Genomic DNA, 27,338 nt, shown 5'->3' with positions numbered 1-27,338 from the left:
CTGCGATGGTTTCGCCATGTGACCACAATGGGAACACAGAAAGACGACCATCTAAAGCCCTGAATACAACGATGAAAGGTAAAAGATCCAAAGGACGGCCCAGAATTAGATGGATAGAAAAAATAAAAGAGGCCGTGAAAACCAAATCACAACATGCGACACCAAAGAGAATTGTCCAGACTCTCCAGGGACAGTTTGGTTTTCATTTTATTGAGATATTTCTAGTAAATGTGTTATAACTGCTGTGTAAAATAATGAAATTTACAGGTAGAAGGCTGCTTATTGAAGTTATGTTTGCTGTTTTGCTTTGTATTATGTAATTTATATTGTATTTATTGTTCTTTGATGTTTTCTTCTTTTAATTGCATTTTATGTTATGCTAAATTTTCAGCTTTGTTAGCACAGTTTTCAGCACAGTGTTTTGTCGTCTGCACAGTATAGCGTCACGCGACCAGAGTCAATGGATGTGACGTCGGTCATGCTACTTGAGGTCACGTGGTTTTCTAGAATTGTCAGTTTTCGGATAGAAGCCAGTCTCCGCGACTTGTACCGGTATCGCACGCGCAGTCGCAATAGTTACTTCCGGGCAGGAATTTTGTGACATTCATCTTTCAAGTTTACTCCTTGTTTAAAATTGAAATTATTCTCACTATTATAAATCACTATAATGCTTCTTCACAACCTTTCGAATAAAGAAAAAAAAATCAATGTAAATAGTGATCGAGCAATATTTAATTCAGTTGGACAGTTTTTGAATCTTTTTTTTCTTCTTATATATATCAAACAGATGATTATTGAGCAATTGTCTGACGAACTCTGGATAATCGTGTGCGCTTCTGCGTGTTGTAAGCAAATTAAACTTGCACAAACACACATTGGCAAGTCGTGCGCTAAAACTAATTATTGTAAAGAAAAACATCGTCACTCTTGTTGCGTGCGTGACGTCAGTTAAATAATTTACACGTAAGAATGAACTAAATTGATACGTCACAAATGAATGCACAATTCCGGAAAAGCTTATTATTACATGAGATTCACGTTAGAAAAATTTATTACATTAACCTTCTCAGAAGCATGACTACCAACTTTAAAAAATAAATAAATAATAAGTAGGGCAGCAATAAGAGAGGAAAAAATAAAGCTCAAATCATGATTAACGTTGATATAGAGAAGAATAAATAAGCAGTTATTAACTTTTAAGGTTAAAACTGCGTGCTAGACAATAGTTGGTATAAATCTATTCTTTTATTATATTTTCGTATTCGTTTATATCGGATGATTTGCTTTAATTATTATTATGCGTGACGTGTCAAGTGCAGGGGTAAGTCCATTATAAAATTCCCAGGAGGACAAGTACTTCTGTTCCATTACCAAAACACCACTTGAGTGGGTACCGCTAAAAGTATGCAATCAATCGCTGACGGTGAGAGAGTCGCAGCCTGTGCTTCGAGAAATGATGCTTACTACATCGGTGACTGCACCAGCAAGACGGGAAGATAAAGTCTACTGTCTCACTTTCATCGAGCGACATGACAGATCAGAAAATGTCCACCCGCGTACTAAGAAACTAACGGTTTTCTTTAAGAAAATATCTCGGGAACATTTTCTTTAAGATGGGAGGGGGGAGGATTTCAAAAACTCTGAAGTTCTTTCGGGGAATGCTTTGTTTAATACTTCTTAACTTTGATGCCATCTTTGCGGCGATAATCGCAACTTCGGAAATCGATAGTTAATAACTCCGTTTTTCCGTAACCACGAGCTGAGCACTACAGCGAAATGCTAGACATATGGTGCAGTCCCATCCTGACTTCTGACCTCCGATAGATGGCAACTATTAATTATATTAGCGAACGCAGAATGGTAAAAGTTATTACCGGCTTTTATGTTGGCTCGTCCGACTGGGCAGAGACGTAATTGCGACTCTCTGCTTCTCCGGTTTCCACGGTAACCGGGTGCTGCATCAGTGGAGCCAAAACAATCGGGAATGAGAGTTCATGCACCGTCGGAGTCGCGTGACACGACGGTCGGTTGACAAGCGATCTCTTTACCAACCGACATGGACCGAAACTACGCGAATGTGTAAAGTGTGGTGGCGGTAAGAGAAAGCAATGCCTTAACGAGAATGGAGGAGTCGAGACGGCGGAGCGATGCAGCCCGTGACTTTTGGTTAACAAGTCGACTGCATCTTTTATTCCGTCCAATTGGCATTCACAGGTAGACTCGATGCGAACTGCCTTTATGGGAGTTCCTACGAATCCATTTAAGCCTTTCAAACAACAGCGACAGCGAAAACACAAAGAACGGCATTCCTTGGCCAAATCGGTCATCCTTCCCGGCAAGCTACTCCTCCCTGTCATAAAAGCAACTGATTAATTCCTATCCGCATCTTATGATGGTCTATAAAACTCCGAGACGATACCTCTAGCACGACAAGAGCATATAAATCGGCGGTCAACAACCTCGAAAGATGCATTACCTCTTTGTATGGAGAATTCCAACTACGGAGGGGCCGCAGTCGGAATTCTGGGTCTAGACGAACTGCACCTCGCATGATAGGGGTACCGGACACTCCTACCATTAACGCACCCGGTGATACTTAGGCTGACTTACGGACCACCTAAGGCCAATCGAAGTGTTGGAAAGCAAGAAGCCACCCAGACAGTAAACACGTGCTCGAGATGACGGCGTCACATACTGAACTAATGCATCTTCTTACCATAAGTCAAGCAAGATTTAGGGGGGGGGGGGAATGTGTGAAACAAATAACAGGACCAGAACGTGTCTACGTATTCCCCTTTGTTTAGTTTATTGAAAGAGCGAGAGAAAATGGGCGGTGTTCGTGGGGGAAGGAGAAGGTCGAGTTTTAGCGGAGCAGCTGAAGAACGTTAATACTGTGAGGAGAGCTTACTGAAATTTTCCAGGCCTGGCAAGCAACCGGCGAAGTTCTGAAATGCTTTTATGGCGACTTAATCTGCTAACAGCGTGTATACGATGTTGAGAGCCGGAGTGAGGGGAGTATATTTCCCCGGTGAGTCAGAAGGATCTGCGAGTGCTCTTAATCACTCCCTTTCGGGTCACGGCACATGCGCATTCTTCGTCCATTAGCTAACACGACTGCTCGATTCCCAGTGAAATTAAGGCTGCGATCCCGCCTCGGCAGGCAGCGGAGACTGACCAGAAATACCCAAGAGGAAAAACACCCTGGTTGGTGGGGTCATAAAACAGATTAAATACGATGGATTAAAGCGTCTTTGGAGTCAGCTCATCTCGGCGCTTTAAACCGCCAGCTCCAAATGAATTGGATGCATTTACTTTTCTCCTCTCAAACATTTAAACAGACAACCGCGGGGTTTATTCTTGAATTCCGCCATTTCTCACACAATGCGTGAGAAAAGGCGGAAGCAACCTCGAAGTTCTCTCCGGGGTAGATTGAGCTGAGAATTTATGGGAAAAGGAATCGTTGTCGCGATACGTTCCCTTTTCAAGTCGTATTTATGCGCCTCCTTTAGGAGTCGTATAACATGGCTTCAAATCGTTTGCGACGTTTTTCCATCTCCCACGTGTAAAGAACCAAAGTGAATATTTTTTTCAGTGTCACCTATAATAAAAATAAATCCTTTTACTCAAACCGGATGAATTACTACTAAGGCATCATGAAAATTCACCGAAAAAGCAATTCAACGAATAAACAAGATTAACGGACAAATTGTTTTATCCAGGAGCTGTTTTTTGGAAATTGTCTTTTAGGATAACCGTTTGATTCTTTTTTCGGTTGGTTGTTATATTAGTTGGTTTTTTTTTTCGTTTGATTGTTGTTATATTAGTTGTTTCGGTTAATTGTCTTTCGAAGAATTTTCTGCATACTGGTTATGCTACGCTTAAAGTACTCGATTAAGCTCATGTTAACTGCACCGGTGCGAAAATGTATCACGTGGTTACTGTGAGAAAAATGACACCTGACACCATGAGAATTTTGTTCGTAATAACATCGCCGAGAAAAAATAAGGTTTTTTATTTATTTATTTTGTAGGTACACGATCGAAATCTACGTTTAGTCGGTGCACTGGCAAAATGAGTTCACTAAATAGTTGACCCTCACATAAAAGTAGATTTTTATTGCTGTATAAATCTGAAACAAGTTTAGGTAGTAATGTTTTAAGATGTTCTTTCATATTTATTTATTCCAGAAGAAAACGAAAGGATAAATCAAGCAAATAAAAATTAAACGCTTTGGAACATTAGCCAAGTACCAAGAAAAAGCACACAAAAACTGCGACAGGCTTAAAAAAAAATAAAAATATAAAAATAAAAAAATAAATAAAAAAATACAGGACCTACTAAGGCATACGAAGAAAAAATGCAAATCGCTCTGAACAGACAGACACGCAAAAAAAAAAAAACATTTTCTTCTTTAAGAAAAAAGACAGCTGACCAATATCACCGAACAGGGACTGGAGACCACCAGTCACGTTTTACATAAACCGTAATCATGGATTTAAGGTTTAAATATCTGCCTCCGAATTAACTCCACTATGCATAACTTAATAGTAGGTGGCTATTTTCAGAAAATAATTCTTGCATACTATATTTACCGATTACTACACATCGATTACCACACACACACACACAAGAGACGGGTTGCATTATTCAACGCCTTATCCTATAGCAAGAGATGTCACATGTTCCGATAGAGATTACTTAATGATTGATGACTACGTTGCACACTGAATTGCGAACACACCCACACGGCTGGATGTGTTCTGAATAGTTTGCTTCGACATGGCTGAGTAAGTGCCTGAGGGGGGCAGTCCGTCATCCTCCTCTCTGAAGATCCAAAGGATCGCAAGCAGAGCAAGGGGGAAGGAAATGTGGCGCGTGTTACAACGTGGATGGGTACTTCACCCGAAACTCAGAACCCACATGAACGCTCAGCACGCCATAAAAGGCAAGCAAAGAAGCGGAACCGTCGAGGGTTTTTACGTAAATCTGCTGAATAATGAGAGATAAAGGAAGAACGCAAGATCGCAGATAAGGCAAAGCCAGGAATCAGTTAGTGCGCGTGCAGAAGGAGGCGTCAGTCTATTGGAAATACTGTACGTCAAGTCCGGTTAATCTCCCAATTCAGCAATGTCAAGGGCGCGTCACCCGGAGAGAGGAAGGTCACACGTGCTTGTGCAGGTACATCGTCGTGTACAGGTTTCCGCATTCCGTTGCCAGCTCGTCTGTCTGTTTCCTGCAACAGCTGCAAACCGTGTTCGATCCCAATTGCCCCCCCCCCCTCCCAAGTCCCACTACTGTGCCGAATCAGGGCAAAAAAATTTACGAATCAGCGAACGCGACAAAAATGAACTTCGCAATTTTCCGACAGCCTGACACAGGACAGTGACAGCAAAGGTCAGCACGATTCAACGGCACGAATGTTTAAACGTGTCAGCGACGTGGAATAAAACGCAACCGAGAACACGTGATGCACACAAAAACGGCGATTAATGTTCGATTAGCGGGTACTGGTCGGCGACATACAAACAGCAACGGCACACCCGCCAAAGTATTTTTCGTGACCCTGCGTGCATAATTTGCTGCAGGAGGTTTCGAAAATTTACCAAGCTGTGTCTTCGAATAGCCAAAGGCGGCAGCGGAGAAGGAAACAGTGGACAGCCGTGGAACGTAGGTCCATTCCAATATTTTGGCCATTCATCGCCTCCCTCAGATAAGGGAAGATTTAAGTGCCTTTGAAATAAATATCTAGGGAGAAAAAAAATTGCCATAAAATGCATAAGTCGGAAAGGAGATTATTTTCAGTGTCTTCAGCGTGTATAAAAGATCTGAGAAGATTTCTTATTTAAAAACACAGATCGAAGATTACATTAGGGACGAATTATGAAAAGAAGAAAATTTATCCTTTATCTGGAAAATATCCAACCAGAAATAATTAAAAAATATGTGACATCCTCCTCCGAACACGCTGATGCTTGCCTACCTATTCTCGGATCCAATTCGTCGCCACTGCTCGCATCGTTTTTTTCCATCTTAACTCATTGAAAACTGACCGAAAACAGTCAGTTTCGGTAAAAGCGAGTTCACCGAATGGCAATTTATCTAAAAGACAATTCGCCGAAAATTTTTGATTAATTCTTTTTCATAATGCACTTCACCGAAACGCATGTTCTTGCGAAGTATAGTTTTAACGGACTCGTCAGAATTATCTAATTTTACCTAAGAGCAAACAACACGATTATTAATTCTGAACATCAGAAGTTATTAAATCATTTGCAGTTGCTATCAATGAATACTTAAAGAAATGATACCATCATTCATTTAAATAATGTCGATTTGGCTCCTTGAGTATAACTGTTCCTGTTGAGGCCTAATAACAACACCGCCATTTTGCTTGGTGCTATCATAACGGACGGCTAATTTTTTTATAAAAAGTTTATTCCAGCAGAAAAATAAATCTGGCATCTTGTATGAAACCTGCCGAAAATCATCTTGGCGTCCTTGAATTTCTAAACTGAAAGATGTCATTCTCCAATGAGACAGAAGGGTCCTTAAAAAAAAAAAAAAAAATCACGTTCCTCACTATGTGTACTAACAATCTCAAGATCACTTATAACATCCCAAAAGTTCCCAGTAAATAAATTTTCGCCAAAAACACTTAGTGCATTGTCCGCTTTCTGAGATGTATTTCCAGATCATCACTGCAGTTTGTCAAGCTGAAGTTAAAACACTCAGAAAGAGACCCGTCCATAACGCAGTTCCGAAGATGTCGCGACATTTTTTCTCGTTTGGCTGCGAAAAGCCTTCATTCCAGTAAATGTTTTCATCCTAAACCAAAGCTTTTGGTCCAGGACGCAAGGAATCATCAAATGGACTTTTTCAGTTGAAAGTGATTATCAGGTCTAATTTGTATGTCGCAAGATTTTGCATCCTTCAAAATAGCAACACCAAAAGTCCAGAAAGAACCTTCCTTTATATCAATCCCAGTAAAATACTGAAAGATCTCGTGTCTCTTCATTCAGCTGTAGTTACGGTTTGAAGTTAAACACCACAGATTAATCGTTCTAAACTTGCACATCCTCAAATCAAACTACAACCCCGTTTCTTGGCAGCGGGCACGTTCTAATATGAAGTTCCGAAACGCAACACAGAGATGTTCGGGGAAATCAGATTGATCGATGACTCATCAATCAACTGCCACTCGAAGTTTCTTTTGATTGATGCTTTGTCTATCGATTTGCAATGCTCATTAACAAGATAAGGGCTTTAGGTTGCACGATCCAATTTGCTTCTAGGAACTCGCTCTCCTAATTTTAGCAACGCACTTGTATGAAATAAGATTTCTACTTTCCGCGCGCACACACACACACACTAGCTCTTGCGTAAACATCAGCAGAATGAGGAATGAACGAAAACAGCAGATATGCAATAGAATCACTGAGGCATCCGGAACAAACAGGAGGATTTTGATACTTGGTATGCGAGATAAAAGTTGTTCAATGCCATCTTTCGGAACGAATTAGCGTGAAGGGAAGCACATCCGAATATGGTGCATTAATATTAAAAATATATAAACATTATATTTCCCTTGGAAATATATGGACTAAATCGCTGTATCTTAAGAATTTTACAAACTTTGAAAAAAAAATCTCGTTTTAAGTTTTTTAGTGCAGTTGTCGTTAGTAGATTATCTTGCGTTAGTAAGTTGAGTTACTTAAAATATTTTCCCAAAAGACTGTCCACACATTCTTTTTCTTCTCTTATCGAAAATTAGCTATGCATTTTTTTGACGCTGATAACGAAAATTAGATTTTAATTAACAAGCAGCGTTTCTAAATAGGTGCAATTTACATTTCTTAAATGGCGCCATCTATTATAATAATGAACTTGTCCATCAAGCTGCGTTGCTAGAGGACAAAAAAAAAAAAAAAAAAAAAAAAAGGCAGCATCCAATCATTAAAAGTGAATCAAATATTCTACGCAGAACACAAGAGACCATACCAAAACATAAAAAATGTAATAGTTCAAAATAATGTGCCTTTGAAAATTAAAAACTTTATAACGAATTTTTAACGTTCCCCTTTTCTAGGGTTGTTTAGCAATGGGAATAAAATATACTTCTCTGACAAGGAAAAAAAAACTATGACCGAATTGTGAAAAAGAGAAGCAATAGTAAATTCAAAAACTGAACATATAATTAATGAATTGTTGGAGTGAATCTTTAGTTTTTTTTTTTTTTTTTTTTTTTTTCAACTGTTGTAATAAAGATCCGAGAATTTGGGAATAATTCTAACATTTCGTATTATCATGTACAGTTTCGTTAGGACTGTGATACACAAAGCAATGTGAACTGTAAATGCTAAATATGTTATTGAAGCCTATTATTTACAGATAAACTTAAGATTTTTTTTTTTCAGTATACCCTCAAATGGGTGGCAAATATTACAACTAATGATAGGAATGGGACATAAAATTATCGCTTTTATGTAAATACTTGAAATTTCAGTGCTCTCAAAGCAATACAGAATTGTTTATATTTTCTCACCTTAAAATTTCCTTGTTCATATTCACAAAGCATTTGTTTCGCAATCTTTGAATTGTACTAATTTTACCATTAAATCTATAAGCAGAAATAACATCTTTTTTTTTAAAAAAAAAAATAATAATAATATTTAACCCTGACTGCAGAAAATATCGTAATTAAAGTTACTCAAATATTTGGCGCTCCAAACAACTCTGAAATTCGCTGACCGTCGCCTTTATATTGCATTTTCTGAGCAACTGATGTGAGATATAGAGTGCTAAGAAACTTTTGTTTTAAAACTACTGTCATGACTCGTCTGTTGAACACTTTTTAGTTAGAAAGTAGATGTAAATGAATGAAGTACGCATGAATCAATGACGTCACTTAAAACGTCATCGACGGACACAACAATCTGGAGCTTTTATTTGCACATTAGTCGGGGATGTACAAAGCGCCACCATATATTTTGTATAATTTTACATGGCTAGTAAAATAGTGGAATTTAAATCATAACTGACAGAACTCGTCAGATTTTTTTAAATAACTCAAATTTCATTCGCATATCGCTACGTGTATATGAAAACAATACAAATCGGTCAAAGCAATACACGAGGAGAAGCATGTTTTGGAGACACGTTTTGAATAGATTTAAAAACTTATATTTAAATTTATCTCGTTAAAATTATTTTAAACAATTTAAATATTTCATTACGAATAGGGAAATTTAATTTTCTTAATAATTTATTGCTAGTTTAGAATAATAAATAAAACGGTTATAAACACATTTTAACGTTAAAATGTGTAAATAAGATAAAATAATAATTTCAGGTTTCATGATTAAATTGCAGTGGCAGATAAAGCAATGATTTACTACAGCATACAACGAAGAAAATTCAACGTTTCCAAATGTTTGTGTCCATTTCGGTCACTTTTGAATTGAATTTTAGGTCAAAATCAGGGTAGAACATGCATACGATTTACTGTAAACTTCAATAACGTCAGCGTTAATGAATTATTTTCAGAATCAGGTAAAGGATCGCAAAAATGTTTAAACCTCTTGGTGAAAGCCCACATTTCATGTCGTGATTTATATCGTTGTTTATAAGTTAACCTTTTGATTTTCAAGAGATGTGTAAGAGATGCGCCTGTTGTTTTCTCACTTTAAAGTATAAATAAATAGGGGTTAAGCTTTCTTCAGCGTATATCGATGAATAATTTTGTCGTTGCCTCTCGGTTAGAAGGGTGGCAGGAATTTCACTGATTTTTTTAAAATTTTTTTTTTTGCTTAGACATTAGTGCCTTGGATGGGCTAAGGATTTTATATATATATATATATTACATTACCTGCTCTAGAGATCAAACATGGAACTTTTTCAAGCCACTTCACTGCCTACAATATCTACCACCTGAAGATAATCATAAACATCAATGGCCACGGGGAAGATTTGAATCAACAACCTGTTGGTCGGAGAGCGGATAAGCCAAGCACTTGGCCAACAGGGCTGGTCAATCCTTGTTTAAAATTGAGTGGCACGAGGCAGTGGAAATTCAGATCTCTTCTGTAATCTTGCGTGCAGTCAATCGTTAGAAATAATGTTCCACAGTTTCATCATTTCTCCTTTTTCTTGGTTTCCCTGGAAAGCAGAATAAAACTTCACATCTCGGAGCTAGATCTGTATGTTATTTGCAGTAAGTCATACTTCATTAACTTTCCCCGAATTTAAAACAAAATTTAATATCTGCCCATTGTTTTATACTTTTAAGACATCTTAAAAATCGCCACAAAACAAAGCATTTTTGGCTTTACGGGCTCACCCTGGCAGACTGACAAATAACAGTTTAGCTTGCCTAAACATGGTCCAGAAAGTTCTCATCACTGGCAATAATAACTAGCGCGCCGGTCAGTATCGATATTTCCTAAACAGACCTTGCATACACACTGCCGTGAGACACTACCTGAACTAACACAGCTCAGTTCGTAACTGTATTAATATGCGCTTATCTGTCATAAAATGACGAGTGTAATTCTATCCTTTTAAGTCCCTAATGTATTATTTCATCGCCAGTAATTGTGGGTGAGAGGGAAGAACTAGGAGTTTCCTCGCCAGAAAAATAAAATAAATCGGTAATCTTTCGTTTACTGCACCCCTTTGAAAAAGCAACCTCTCCGAAAGTATGAAAAATCGCAACCATCAAAATTTCAAAATAAACAAATAAAATAGAGAACTTTCTTAGAAAAGTCATTTTGCTGTAATTATTAAACCAAGCGAAGTAAAGATGGCTGCTTATAGCGAATGAATATCACTTTTATTCACGTATTTAATATTTTAAGTTGAAATACCAAACTGACAACATTCATTACAAGCCAGTCCCTCTCACGCAGCGACGATATGTGTAGAAATTAAAACAGCACACTTACAAAAACGATGGATAATGTTCGCTAATAGATGGTAATTATGGGGAAAAAAAGTATGAAGTAGTCTTCAAGTTAATTGCTGACTGTTTATTCTATAAATAGTCAGCAATTACTGACTTCACTTTGCCTAAATTTAAGGCAAAGTGAAGTATTGATTTGTGTTAATATTGCAAATATTCGAAAGAAACAAAAATTTGTGTTTCTTCAATTTCACTTTCTCATATGGTTATGCAAGTTATATTTTTATTACTATGAGACTGATAAAGAAACAGAACTAACGTTTTTAATGATGACAGTGCGGCGCCTTGCAAACTGTTCAGTAGTATTTAACAAAATCTGTCAAAATACGACAGCCAAACATGTCAACCTGCAGTTCTCTTGAGCAAAGGAGTCAGTTCATATTATGTATCCATAATATGAACTGACTCCTGACAACCCAGGTTGTAATTTACATCGCAAATATTTAGGATTATTTTCATTGCGCTTATACTATTTGTTATCCACATCACAGTATAAGCGGCATGATAAAACTCAAGATGGTCGATTCACGCTTATTTATAATGCAAGCTATCATTTGCGATTAACACGAGCCAAAATGACGCCCTGCACAACAAAGTTCATTTAATGAATTTTGGAGAAAATATCGTGTGCATTAAATGTAATGTTCGGTCCTGATATTTCTGAATAAAGTGTTAGGAAACAAAATTTTATTCACAATTTTCACTCTGAATGTCAATATAAATACTGTACGCCCACAGATGCGAGACCCTTCAACACTTCTGCGCATGTCAGAAGAAGGTGAATCCATTCCGATAATGGGGTAATCAATCCGTTTTGTGGGATGAGTTGTTTATTATTACACGTCGGAAAATTAACTTCTCTTTTATGAACATTGAAATTTTTAAAGTGGTAACTATTTTGCTTGCATAACAGTTGTAAAATTTTACGTTTATGCACGTGATTTTGCATGTTGCTGATCAATTCATTCATCGCCTTATTCCTTTCTCCCCTTCAACATTAATTGATTCTTCTTGGCACATTGCCAGCTGAGGATCTCGGGTCTGTGGTCGGACAGTACAATAATCTTTGAATCATAAAACTAATTTAATGCGACCAGCGAAACTTCAGTACAGCAAAGAACAATCCAAAGCTCTCAAATCCATTTTACATGGTTTGCAAAATATTTTCCTCCAACAGGCTAAAATCAAGTCCTTCCGAAACTATTTTTTTTTTTTTTTTCATGTCTCGAAAGTATGTTACCAAGGATAGTTTTAAAAGTACTAAATAAAACTATGACATTCATGTTTAAAAGTTATGGAGGCAAGTACTATCCAACAACAGATGCGAGATCCTCGGCTGGCAATGTGCCAAGAAAAGTCAATTCATGTTGAAGGGGAGAAAGGAATAAGGCGATGTACGAATTCATCACCAACACGCGAAATCACGTGAATTATACGTAAAGTTTTCCAGCTGTTGTACAAGTAAAATAGTGACAACTAGAATTTTCATAAAAGAAAAGCTAATTTTCCGACGTATAATAATAAACAACTCATCCCACGAAACGCATTGATTACCCTATTGTCGGAATGAATTCGCCTTCTTCTACCATGCAGAGGTGTCGAGGGGTCTCGCATCTCAACAACAAAAAATGCATTTGGCGCAGTGAATTCAGGCCTGCTCCGTCCCACTGATCAACTGTAAGGCAATATTTAATGTTAATTATCCAGAGCGTCAATGTTCGAGTTCAACCACAGCTATTTATCGCCAGTATAAAAAAAATAGCAGGTAGTTTCTAATGGTTGGAAATTTATTGAGCCTCGTAAAATTTTATGCTGCAAATTCTGAACCAACCAAGCTAGAGTAGTACTAGAGTTCTTGGCGTTAAAAAAAAAAGAAGAAGAAAAAAAGAAAAAAGAAAGTGGTAATGTCTCATCCACACATTAAAACTAATTCTGAAATGTTACATTTGCCCCCATAAACCGAATGTGTGTACATACATATAATATACATGCATTCATATATATCCAGAAAATAACCTGAAAACAATCTGACTGCGCAGCCAATTCCTATTACCGTCCCTTTGTGTTATCGCCCCGCCTGACCACTGTGGTCAGGCGGGGCGATAACACAAAGCAAGCATGATGAACGATCCATTCGGCTCTAGTTCAAATCCGCCGAGGGAGGGGAAAGATGGTTGCGTTAGGGAACGAAACAGAATTCGATTGGAAAATAATTTAATAATTTCTGAACATGGAATAAACGTAATCTTTAGGTATAACTTATTTTAGTAATCAAAATAATTTAGAAAACTGTCACCAGAGGGTGCTTCTATATGGGTCATCATGCACTCACCTTCTCCGACGTCGTTCCTGGCTGCTGCCTCCAAAAGCATCACGCTGGGCACGAAGTGAACTTTGTACTCGTTCCTCTTGGGCTTCCTGCTCAGATTCTGCTCTGTCTTCTTTCGCTTCACGTTAAATTCTTTCTCTCGCTGACTCCACTTCTTCAGCTGCTGCATCCGTCTCTTCTTCGCGTGTTTCAGCCTCTCCTGAGTGCTCATCTTTTCCACGACCCCCATTTCGGATATCAACTCCGTGTGATCAGCCATCGTCGCCAACTCCGCGAAAAAAACCGAGGTCAAGATTCGCAGATACGTCAGTTGCCAAGGTAACACCAGCACTGTTGTGGGGAACGTTCCGCCATCTCTCGCTCGAGAATTTCCCTCTTCGTTCGCGGTAAGACAAGCCCGAGTTCGAACCTGCACACAAAGCGAAAGGAGTGGGAATGCAGTTCGCCTCGCAACGCCGAAGAGATCGACACTTCTGCACGTCAGCTAGTGCGATGGCCCTCTACAACAGGACAGAGCCGATGGAAAGAATCGTTTGAGGGGATCCCTCGTCGGCAAATCAGGCGATGAGGCAGGTTGCCATGGAGACCGTGGAAAGGAGGTGGGGGTTAACAATGACTCTCTCGTCTTGTTGCTAGCTCGAGATCTCTGAACTCTGAAAAGAGAAGACGGAGATAAAGAGGAGTGAAGTACGGCATTTCTTGACTTTACAAACATTTTTAACGCTATAAAAACGTTAAAGAAATCTCTTTTAGGCCTAACTTGATTTGCAAATTTACTACGATAAACAAAACACTCACTTTTGCTAAAGTAGTAATAAGTTCTGTATGTTCATTTTAAAAGAATGTTGCACTGAAAGACTACGTTTGCAGACAAAATTTGCAAACTAGCACGGTCGGAGAGGGCGCAGACCTAAGCAAACAATTCGGGTACTGAAAGCTGGAGATCCAAGTTCTCCGCGAACAACTTGCGAGCGACAAGAATGCAGCAAAGTGGGTATCCATTTCTCCTTGAAATTATCAAACCACGAAATTAAGAAACGACTCGTTTTGAGTATGATGTATATCATCCTCGGCTGCATCCAGCAAATGATACCACTAGCTGTGTTGCCGTCCGTAATTACGATGAAGTTTATTTGTTCAGCATCATCACACTGTAAACAGGGAAAAAGAAGGCAAACCGATTCACCAACTGTACAAACTGCAAACATGTCGTCACCACACGCCATTTGAGAGACAGACAGACATCACCGTGCTGTACTCATTCGCAAAAGTTGCTTTCAAATCAATCTAAAAAAAATCTAATTTATATGAACAAATTCCTCAAAATTAACTTTAACTGAATCATTTTATTTAACATGAATAAATTAGACAGCTGAATAATATAGCCCAATGCTGAGTATTTTATGTATTGCTTGTAAGTAATTTAATTACTAAGCAGACAGTCGAAAAAATAGCTCATGAATGATACGTGAAAGTTTAGTAACAATTGAATATTTAATACAAAAATATTCATTACGGTATTAAACAGCTACAGTATAACAGACAGCAATAAAAACAGTATTAATGAAAAAGTTTATCGAAAACCAAAATACTTTTTTTAAACATGTAGATAATATTTTGTAACAGGACTAAAAATATCCATGTAGTATATTAAATGTTATTTCGCAACTAAATCTACCCTATATATATAATGATGCGCCTTCTTATGTCACGTTTTGAAACTCAGTGGTTTCAAAACGTGACATAAGAAGTCACGTTTTGAAACGCGACACTCAGTTACCCTGAGTGTCGAGTCATCTACGCCCCCCCCCCCCCCGTGTGCCGGCCTACCAGTCCGGAACACGGGGGGGGCGTAGGCGCATCCCCCTAGTATCATATAATATGCAGGATAAATTACTAGACGATGCGATCCCGTGCTAATATTAAATATGAAAGATTTGATATGTCAAATGAATAAAAAAACAGTATATTTGCTTTTAAATTCGATCAACTCAGATCTTTTCATTTCATACTGTAATGAAAAATGAATATCTGAATGTGTAATGGGGGACTTCCCATTTATATCACTAATGCGCGAGTGTTCCAAATTACTTTACTGAAAAGAGCCAAAAGACAAAATCGGTTCGAAATTCATCAGCCTTCGCATATAAGCGCAACGAAAACTTAAACTGCGCTTGTACTTCCCCGTGAAATGAGCTTAATTAAATAAGTATGTAAACAAAGTTTAATTTGTAAAAGCTCAATTATCTCGGGCGGTAGAATGGCAAACAGAGGAATTAGCAGAAGAGATTTTAAGGAAAAACAATCATCTTTCCTAGAACAGAAATTAAAGACTACACATAGGAAAGAAGGGCTTCTGCATATCAGACGGTCAAATTATTAGAGTTTCACTGAGTGAACTGGGATTCGTAGACAACTGCGCACCTAATATTACGCATTGAGTTCGATAAGATTTCGTGCCAAACAGGGTAACGCTATACAGTAAACCGCCCCTCCAAAATAATAATAATAATAATAATAATCCATGATTAATTCAAATTTGATTGTAACCGTTTGCTCTTCTTATCAGTTTTCTTAAAAACGCAACTACAAAAACAGAAGGGCAATGGCATAAATTTTTTTTCGTGTAGTATCTGAACAAGATTAACTATTGTTTTTATCTTTTTCGTGCAATCTATTTATGCTCTGTACTGTTGTAGTGTAGTGAGCAATGCTCATAAAAATATTAAAGCGCCTGTGGTATAACGAACAATTTTCTGCATTATGTACGTTTTCGAAAAAAAGGATTGAACACTGTTCCCTATTATTGTATGTTTCTTTTTCTTGCAATGCACCAAAGTTCTTGTAAATTCTTGTAACTATTTTTTTCTTGAGCAACTTTTATATTTATCCCACACATGAGTGGTACAAGAACCTATAGCATATCACTGCCATGTGAAAGAAGAAATCTATTGGCATTCTTAAAGAGTTGTGCCTTGAAATTGTTGAGGAAACGCATCATGGGGAAGGTAATTCTAGAAGCAGACGGGAAAATGAAGAGAAACAGGTTCGATGACTGCAGTTATACTGAAAAGGGAGTTACACAGCTGCTGCTCTTGTTTTAACAGGCCTAACAACAAGTGGAGGAATAGTGTTTGCCAGTTCACTGGAGTGGCGACCACAGAAGTACCTGCAGAAGAGCTACAGCTGAAACATTGCGTCTTGGAGATAGAGGTTGAAGTGAACCTGTGCGAAATTATCTCTGAGCCGAACTGCTCTCCTCTGGACAGCATCAAGAATTCTCAAGGAGGTTTCAGATGCACCACCCCAAATGCGTGAACAGTGTTCTAAGGATGGGCGGATTTGGGATTTGTATAGGGTCAGTAACTGGGTGGGTAAAATAGCTTCTTGAACGGAAAAGAATGCCGAGTTTTTAGAAGCTGAGGAAGCTATTGATGTGATGTGTTTGTGCCAAGAGAGGTTGAAGGAAAATGTAAGTCCAAGGGGAGGAGTTCATCCTGTCTCTGCTGTTGATGTATTACTGAGGATGAGAGAAGTTGACTGGGATCCCTTTTGCAAGAGAAAGGCGGGACTGCATTTCGGTGGCATTGAAGGTCACTGGGTTATCTTTTCACCACTGAAGAATGGTACGGAGATCAGCGTTTAAGGCAGTAGTTGCAGATAATTTTGATATAAGGGATGTCTGGAAACTACATGGTTTGTTGAGAGTAGAAGCGCTTTCGTCAGAAAAGTTATGGATAGGATATTTCTACTCTTATATGTTTTTCGGAACAATACACTTGACAATGTTCTCTTATCTTTTTGATTTCTTCAGCAATATACTAAAACATATTAAAAGTACTTTTACGTTTTTAGGATTTAAGGAACAACGTACGCTGTTTTACGCTCATGTACTTTTTTGGAGCAATATATTGAACATTCTCAATTCAACATTTTTTTTTTTTTTGAGAACATATTGAACAATTTTCCGCATTCTTCTATGTTCCTCGACAAACTAGTGAACAATGGATCATATACTCTTGCACGTTCTTCAAGCAATGTATTGAATAATGCACTATACTCTTACAATATATTGAACAATGCACTATACTCTTGTAATGTATTGAACAATGGAATATATTCGTTCATTGTTCACTATATTTTCATGCTTGGAGCAATATAGTGAACAATAAACAAAATTCTTGTATGTTCTTTGAACAATGAATTATATACTTTTGTACGTTCTTCGAGCAATGTATTGAATAATGGACTATATTCGTTCATTGTTCACTATATTTAGGTGCTTGGAGCAATCTATTGAACAATGAATTATATTCTTGTACGTTCTTGGAGCTTTATTGTTTACTATATTATTGTACGTTCTTGGAGCAATATAGTTAAAAATAGTTAAAAATACACTATATTTTTGTACGTTCCTGGGGCAGTATAGTGAACATTGAACTATATACACCACTGTCCAAAATCTAAGAACGAACACTATCTCTGAATGTTAAAACCGGAAATTCAGAGGAATCAGCTTATGACAATTTGTTTTACTAACAATTTCGAGTAGTGCGCGGGTTCACATTCAAATTTTCGAATCGCGCGCAGTCACGCTCTCAACAATATAAAAGGCTGTGCTAAGTGTTGAATAAAGTTCGAAAATACAATATTAAATACTTTAATATATTAATCAAAAATTTTAATTTATGGTGGGAATTTGTTATTTTCGACATAGATTTCTAATGAAACTTTTTTTTTATATTTGATTTACTTTTTATTAGTAATACTTTCAATATATATACACAGGTATACGTACATATTTTTCAATCAAAAGAAATTAAATAGCTGCTGAAATTTAATTAATCAGATATTTGGCTCTGTTTCTCATCAACAAGCTTTTCAATATTGGGAGGTATCTGACTCTAATACAATTTTTACTCGTTCGTCATCAAGGCGATTTCGAAGATCAATTTTTGCAATTTTCATTTTCGAAAAGAGTTGTTCACACAGATAAGTGTGAACTCATTAATAGATTCAATATTTGCCTGGAATGGGTAGCCAGCAATTGAAATTTATCAGTTGTAAAGTAACTCTTATAAAAGTCAATAAGGCTAACATTTTGAAACTTATTTCTTAGTTCAGTGTTGCTTTGCAAATCAATTATTTCTATTAGAAATTCTTCGAGAACCGTTTCAACGTCTATATTAAAGGGTGATGCGAAAATATCAAAATTAGTTTCATTTTCGCGTAAGTTTTTGAACCGCGAACTAAATTCTTCTGGTAGTCTGTATTTCCTCTGCATATGTTTTTCGTTTCAGATGGATTTTCTTTTCTCAAAATCTGAAAATGAGCCATATTATTAGATTCCAGTTGCAAATTTCAAATTGTTTGTTTATTTTCAAATTTTATCCAACATTTCATTAATAAGTTTATTCTGTCTTTGAAGATTTACCTTTAATTCGTTCAAATGTTGAGTAATGTCAACGCAAAATCGCACATCCAGTCCTTGTCATTAAATTCTGGATACAGGTTGTCTTTCATCTCCAAGAATAACTGAATTTCGCTCATCAAATCATAACACGCTTAAGCATTGTGCCGCGACTTAACCATCGGACCTTGGCGTTAAAAATGATATCGCCATATCTCTCAAAAATTTCTTAAATTCGCGATGACTCAAGTCCTGGATATCTAACAAAATTTACAATTTTAATGATCGGTGGAACAATTGGACATTTTCAAAACTTTTGCACTCAAATTTTCTTATTGCAAAATGCAGTGAGAAATAATTATTTCGCGTCCTGTTAATCTTTTCATGTCTCCGGATAATAATCCCGACAGACCAACATTCATACTAGACATGGCTCGAGCTCCATCTGTTGTTATACCGACCGAGGATCTTTTCTATTGGGATGTTTAATTGATTAAGAACAGTTTTCAGTTCCCTCTATATATCTTTTCCGGTAGTAATTCCTTTCAATGGAACTAAAGATGCAAATTCTTCAGTTATGTTAAAACTAGAATCTGTTCCTCTCAAAAAGACAGCTAGTTGTGCCGTATCACTAATATCACAACTTTCATCCAAAGCCAAAGAAATCCATTCTAACTTAAAATTATGTCCCTGAAAAATTTCCTCAATACTTTGCGAAAGATCGTCAATCCTCCTTGCGATTGCACGCGACAAGATGATTTTCGAAATTATTATTTTTTTTTTTTGTTATCACGGAAAGCGACATCTGCTACCGCTAATAAACATTCTTTTGCTATTTCTCCATCAGAGAATGATTTCATTTTTTTTGCCAAAATTTGACTAACAATGTAGCTTGCATGAACTGAAGTATCTGCGGTTAATGAAGCAGCTCTAAATATATTTTGCCGTTGTTTAAGATTTTTTTGCAGTTGATTCCCTTTGTCTTTGCGCAATTGTCCTTGTAAATTGTCAAAATTTGAAGAATATTTAGTTCTATGCCTCTTGATGTTATGTTCCTTGAGAACAGATATCTTTTCGCAACATATCAAGCAAACAGCATTGTCTTTTACGCAAAAAAAAAATAGTCACATCTTTCGTTAAACTAAATTTTCGTCCTCAGATTTTGAACTCGTCGATTAAACACAGAGTTCTGTTTGTAAAAAAAAAATTGTAAAGAGGCAATTTTTAAAAGAAAAAATTATATTACTGTTATAAATTTATAATTTGCTTAGGTTTTGAAAGAACTTGTATCGATAAGTTTATTCAAGATAATGCAACAACTTTCATATATCGTTAAAGCACGACTGCTCGTGCGCGACTGAAAATGCAAAGGCTAATGGCACAATCGTGGGAAGGATTGTCGCGAGCAAATATTTTTCACGTGACCTCTTAATGATAACACATCACATTGTGCCTTTTGCTAAATTTTCACACTTCAGATAAATGAAGTGCAACATTTCGGAAGGCCGCGGGGTAGTAGTTGGTGGGCCGCATGCAGCCCTCGGGTTCATCATCACTGATCTAGATGATTTCGCGTGGGGAAGAATTATTGAAAAACTGGAAAGCCACACATCTGCTGATACTGCCAGAGTTTGGAATCTCACAGAGCGTTGTACCACGGAGACAGATTTTCGTGGTTATAATAGCAAAACACAATCGCCGCACCATGGCAGGTCAAGCTTGCAAGTCGAGTCTATTCAAGTACAGGTATGCGGATATCTCTACAAACTGTGGCAAGACATCTGTGAAAAGAAGGGTTATACGCCTGAAAGCCTGTAGTCTGCGTCCCTTTACTCATAGCTCACTGTAGAGTACGTTTTCAGTGGTGTTGTATCCATAAAAATTCGACAAGACCCCAATGGGGAATTGTACTCTTCAGACGACAATCCTTTTAGTCTTTCCTCCAGTTCTAGACAACACTTGATTTGGCGTGAAAGTGGTACTACTTACTCATTGCGAGAATATGCTCGAAAGGGGTAGATACAGCGGTGCTGGGGTTATGGTGTGAGGAGGTCTAATGGACGCACCAAGCCACAAGTGCTGTACAAAGTGACTATGACTGGTGATCGATACTGCAACGAACTTCTTTAACGTCATGTTCGATTGTTCCGTGGTGCTGTAGGCAAAAATAATTCATTTTTATGGATGATAGTGCCACACCACATCGTACACGAGCAGTGGAGAAACTACTTCTGGAAATCGAGGATATTAATCGAATTCAGTGGCCAGCACGCTCTCCAGATCACAATCCCATAGAATACGTTTAGAAATTCCCTTCCAAAAATCAAACAAAGCCTTATCCTTGATCTGAATGAGGAGCGAGCCATATTGTATCAAGAGGAGCGAGCCACATTGTATCAAGAACTCCTGAATCACTTCGTGCTAAGCATTACTACGTTGATAGAGCAGCATCGCCATTCGGGGTGGATATATTCCATACAGGAAACGCCTCTCCGCATAATTTTCTGTAAGCATTGTACATGAATTCCTTAACTAAGTCCTCAGGAAATTTGTAACTTTTGACAAAATCGTACAGCAATTTAATTTGTACAAAATTTATAACATTTTTGTGGAATTTAATTTATTAGTATGGTGGCAATAAATTTGTGTCCCCAAGTTGGCTGCAATCATGAAATTTTTTTTCATATACAGAAATAAATTCCATCCTTAGCTTTTGGACACCAGTGTACTTGTGCGTTCATGTAGCAATATAATGAAAAATGTTCTATATTCTTGCATGTTCTAGAGAAATATATCGAACAATGTTTGCTATTTTTTTCTTGAGCAATATACCGAACACTGCTCGGGAGTCTGTTTTTCGTTAAGCAATATTTTTATTTTATTTATTATTTGACACCTAGGGAGTCCAAGGACTCATCGAGGGAGGGCACCAACTCCACAACTCCGTCTCCGCCATTCAATCAACAGATAACCGCAACTACGCCATCTACCGCCGACCACCACTGGTATTTCTAGACAATCACAAACATCCGTGCCCATGGCAGGATTCGAACCCGCAGCCTTTTGGCTGGAGAGAGGATACGCTACCACTCGGCAACTGGTTAGCATCAATATACTGAACAATGTTCTGTATTACACTTCTCTCCTTTACATTTTTCGAACTATATATTGAACAATGTTCTATATTGTGCTTTTAAGTAATATACTGAACAAAGTTCTCCATTCTTTTACCTTTTTGGAGCAATATACTGTACAATGGTCTATATTCTTGTCCTTTTTTGGAGCAATATATACTGAACAATGTTCTGTATTGAACTTCACACTTCTCTCCTTTACATTTTTCGAACTATATATTGAACAATGTTCCATAATATTGTACATTCTTGGATCAATATAGTGAACAATGCTCTATATTCTTGGACTAACAGTGTTCTATTTTGTGCATTTTTTTAGCAAGATACTGAACAACGTTCTCCATTCTTTTATCTTTTTGGAGCAATATATTGAACAATGCTTTGTATTCTTGTCCTTTTCTTGGAGCAATATACTGAACATTTTCTGTATTCTTGTCCCTTTTTTTTTTTGTAGGAATATACTGAACATTTTCTGTATTCTTGTCCTTTTTTTCTTTGTAGGAATATACTGAACAATGTTCGGTATTCTTGTCATTTTTTTTTTTTTGAGTAATATACTGAACAATGTTCGGTATTCTTGTCATTTTTTTTTTTTTGAGTAATATACTGAACAATGTTCGGTATTCTTGTCATTTTTTTTTTTGAGTAATATACCGAATAATGTTCTTTATTCTTGCTGCAGGAAGTCAGGGACGCATCGTGGAAGGCCTTATATCACACGCAACAGCTGTCATGCCGATTTTGAATTCATTCAAGCTAACTGCATTCTGAACTTCCAAAGACGATGTATTTAAATCATGCGCCATTGTATGAAGAAAAACCTAGCCCTCACCTCCTTCATTGCATTCAACGTAAACTTCCATAGATGTCTCTCCCAACTGCCAAAAAATGAAAAATTCCATCTACTGGTATTCTGGATGACCTTTTCAGAAATTTGTAAGTCTCAACCATATTATCCCTCTTTCCTATTTGCAGTCCGCAAATTCTCAGTCGGTCCCTTCATAATCCGAGTTTCACAATCGTGCTATAGTTCTTAAACACTTCTTTGCAGCCCCTTCACTGTATCAACATATCACGTAAACCTGGAGACAAGACTAACGTATAAGTGAGATCGTATTAAGGCCATGTAAAAAAGCAAAATGATTTCTTTTTCTTTACATGTATAGCCTTGTTTCAGCATTGCAATTATCCTTATACGTATTTCCAATCTTTGCTATGTGGCTCTTGAACTTCAGCTTCCTATCTATTAAAACTCCGAAATATCTAGCTTGATCAGTTTCTTTTAGCATAATCCCAGTAATACAATGACATCGGATACATCATTACACAAAGTGGATGATTTTACGTTTACTAACATTAGACTGACAGCTCTTTTCACATGCCCACAATTCCAAACTGTTAATCTCATTCTGTAAGAACTGCATATCTGATCATCCTGCCTATTTTTTTCTGTCATCAATGGCTATTGATGACAGCTATCTTTTCTGTCATCATCCAGGTTTTTCATCCTGCAAAATAGTCAAACTGGGCATAAGAACACACTCAATGTACAGATTTGACACATTGGCCTCATTTCCTTCGGCCGTAAATAAGATGCTTCTGTAATCACTTTTCATCATTTTCCAATTCCCTCCTCGTCCGTTCTAACGATTTGCTTTCGTTGTCTAGATATCTCAAAAGTTAATTCATATTCGATGACCTTGTTGGTTTCCAAAAAAAAGCATAATTCTGTTCACTGGAGCAAGCCGCCTTCTTAAAAATTTCACTAGCATTCCTCTTTGTTGTTGCTCTATTGTTCTTGCGAAGTTTGGGAGACATTTTGGAGTACCACTTTAATATTAATGGTAGTATTCCGAACAAAACTACAGGAGATATATATAAAAAAAAAAAAAAAACTATAAATGCACGAGTCATCAATATTACTATAAAACTAAACATTCTAAGAAAATAACACAATAAAACATATAAAATCACTAAACAAGGTTCCGTATTATATTGTATTTTTCATGCGGGTATATTGAACAATATTCTGTATTATATCTATTTTTTTAACGTAATATAATGAACAATGATGGAGAATGATGTTCAATATATTGCACGAAAAAAAGGAATTGTTCTTGATTCTCATTTTTAGTGCAATATATTGAGCAATGTTCTGCATTGCTGTATTTTTTTAATGCAATATACTGAATAATGTTCTGTGTAATACATTGAACATGTTCTATATATTCTTGTACATTTTTTCGTCCAATATAATGTTGAGCATTGTAATTTCTTTAGCACCTATAGAAAGGGCAGTGCTGACACAGAGCAGCTATGGGAAAGTGACTGGAGGAAGTCTGTGAGGGTAGGATCACCTATTAAGCTAATCGCTCTCATTGGTATCATTCCGGATTCTTAGGGATGTTTTGGGTGCACTACCCCCTAATGTGGAATCAATATTTCAAGATTGATCGGATCCGAGACTTAAATGTTAGGAGTTGAACAGAAGAGAAGTAATGTTTTGAACGGAAAAAAACCAAAAGGATAAACCTGATGTGGCTGACAGTCAGCTCAAGAAAAGAAAGTCGATCTTGAAAGGAAATAGGAACATTATAGAAATGTAAGTGGGAGTGAAGTACAATGTTTCTTGCGGGACAATAAGGAATGTCTGAGCTTTTGTGTCATTGATATTTACTAAGTTGTCTTTACCCGATTATTTTGATTATGTTGAGGGAATCACTATTTAAGTCATTGGTTATGGAAGATCTTGAAGCTTCTATCATTTGAGTACTGTGGGATTTCTCGAATGAGGAATGAAGGGTCACCGGCAAAACAATACGATTTGAAGCCAGAGAGAGAAAAGGTCATCGGAGTAAAGGGGGAAGAGTGCGGATGAGAGTACAGAATCTTGGGATACTCTAACATTGATGGAGAAATCTAACGCAAGGTAGCCATTCACCATCACACGCAACGAACGACGAGTGAGGAAGCTGGCAATCTAATCACAGAGTGCAGGAGAGGCCATAAGATGGTAGCTTGATCAAGAGGCCTCGATGCCAGACATGGTCCAATGCCTTTGAAGTATCCAGAGCGACGAAACAGATTTCTCCAAATCTTTCCAAAAGTGATAATCTTCTCTAACAGTTTTGAAAGTATGGAGGTGAAAGCAATAAAGTTAGATGGCTGACTTTTGTCTCTCTTTTTAGGTACAATCTGGGTGAAGGCCTGCTTCCATGCTATTGGGTCGATGCCAGTTGGAGTATGATAGATTATAGAGGTTTTAATTCCGGGCGTTAACTGAAGATTGTTTTTTTATTGTTATATGTTTTTTCTTCTTCCAGTATATTGAACAATGTATGAAAAATTGTTGAATATAACGAAAAATCGTACAATACAAAATACTCCTCAAGATATTTGGACGAAAAAACGTACGCTAAAATATCTACGGTAACCAGATGCCGGAAGAGACCATCGGGTCTAAACCCCTGAGAGGATGATGAATACAGAACTAAATATTTCGTATTGTAAGCTTTTTTCTCAGGCACTGAACAGCTTGTGTGTTCCTGTATGCTAAAATGCAAGTAATAAAGAACGCTGAAATATCAATTTTTAAGAGCGAACATAGCGAATGCATTATCTCCTCGAACCGTTTTGCCAATAAAAAAAGGCCTTTGTTTGTTTAACGTGGGTTCCATCCAAGAAAGGTTTTTGTAAACCTACAGTACAATGGAGACCAAACAAATTTGGTCTCCATTATACTGTAGCGGTCCTCTCCGACCGAAAGATAATCACAAACATTCATGTCCACGTCGAGATTCGAACCCCCCCACCTGTCAGTTGAAGGAGAATACGCTAACCACTCGGCCAACGACTCCTCCAGGTACAGCGAATAAAGGAAAGCGGAGAGAAGAATAGTTAATCCGTTTGTACTATTGATAATAATTAGGGAATCAGTGGATATTAACCTAATATGCCGATGTGGATGGAGACATTAGATAATATCCATTGACTTCTCTCCCTGTGCCCCCACACACAGAACTAATGTAATCTCTCGCGTATGTGATTGCTATTAAATAGGCGCGCGCGCGCACACACACAGTCTTATAATCTCAGACTGCTCACTCCGCACAATGAACCAACAGCATAAAATTGAAACTGTTCGAGTTGAATTTACCACTTAATATAGTTTGCTGAACACCCTAATATTAACGCTAGACAAATAATCATAATGTATGTGATAAATGTATAGTAGTCATCCAAATTTGTCAAATGGAGGTACTTTTGTATAGTTCATGAAGCTTCGACCAAGATTCAAATGACTTGACAAAGTAACAAATCCTGAATCTAAAATTTCATTCGAGCACTACATTTTTATGAATGTTAGCGGGAATCATTTGCCAAATTTTATAAGAAAAATGATTTGAATGGAAGCAAAAACGTAGACATTCTTGCGTACATTTTTAGTGTCATTCAATCAGAGTAACTGCAATTCCTAATTCCAAAACTGTTTAGCACTTTTGTGCTCTGCTAATGGTTCTAATTACAACAAAACCTGTTCTGTCCAGAAGTAACTTGAGAACATCCGGATGGGGGGGGGGGATCCAATTCTGATGAACTCTTGTAGCTTTGCGTTATACAAGAATGCGATTGCATTCAAATAGAAGCATTACGATTACCTCAGATTTCTCCCCGACTTGTTCTTGAATTCGCGAGGGACTATCCCAGATCACCTAAGGTGTTCTGTTGGTGTCGAAAGGGGGGGGGCGAACGTCACCAACACTCATTTCGTTGGTTCATAGGCCACGTGACAGGTTTGCAGTATTTATGTAACACAACAGAAAGCGTCCAGGATATCATACATCACGTGCTACGAATCATGTAATGAAACATGATCTTCAAATCAAGTCGAAGATTTACCTGCCATCTGTCGCTTTCCAAGGGACTGTTGCCATTCCTCAAACAGAATACTACAAAACTTACCCTTGATGAACGAGTTTCGTTCTAGCTTCGCGACATGTTCTTCACCAAAATGCTGCAAATGTCTGTCCAACATGACTAATGCAAACTCTGCTTCTGCAGATGGACCACCTCACGCCCATTCGCAAGATTGTGAACGCTGGTTTGCAGCGATGTTGCCACCATCCCTCAAGTGCTCTGAGTATGTTTCCCGATCGGTTTGTTGCGTTTCGAAAGGAATGAGTTACCAGAAGAGACGAGTCAAGACGTAAGCAATGAACTATCGCTTTAACATTCAACCGTCATGAACGCAGCGAATGGAACCTGTTATGGACTATCGTAAGACTAGGGGTCACCATCAGGACTTTTAGGAAAACCATAGCTACCTCGCTTCGTTCTCATTTATTGTGTTTAGTGCCTGCGTGCACGTATCTTTATTGTAAGTTCCTTTTGAAGATGGCAACGTGACATTTCCGAAATATCGGAAATATTAAAGTTTATTTTAATGTATATTCTATTGTACGTTGTAATTTCCTTAAGTTATTTAGTAAACATGTATAACCAACGTCT

General features: G+C 37.5%; 1 protein-coding gene across 1 annotated transcript in view; it reads right to left on the bottom strand.

The window, feature by feature from the left end:
* Window positions 1-27,338, bottom strand: part of MYPT-75D (Myosin phosphatase targeting subunit 75D) — a 305,331-nt gene that overhangs the window by 128,536 nt on the left and 149,457 nt on the right. Inside the window, exon 3 of the mRNA XM_090398351.1 lies at window positions 13,290-13,939. Coding sequence (XP_090254477.1) covers window positions 13,290-13,545 — 256 coding nt within the window. The 5' untranslated portion in view covers window positions 13,546-13,939. The remainder of the gene's footprint in view (window positions 1-13,289; window positions 13,940-27,338) is intronic.

Source organism: Typopeltis vanoorti, chromosome 9 (genome assembly GCF_054136105.1).
Source record: "Typopeltis vanoorti isolate ZY-2024b chromosome 9, IOZ_Tvanoo_1.0, whole genome shotgun sequence".
Lineage (NCBI taxonomy): Eukaryota > Metazoa > Arthropoda > Arachnida > Uropygi > Thelyphonidae > Typopeltis > Typopeltis vanoorti.
The sequence above is the reverse complement of the archived record's forward strand: the minus strand, read 5'-3'. Positions and strand labels throughout refer to the sequence as shown.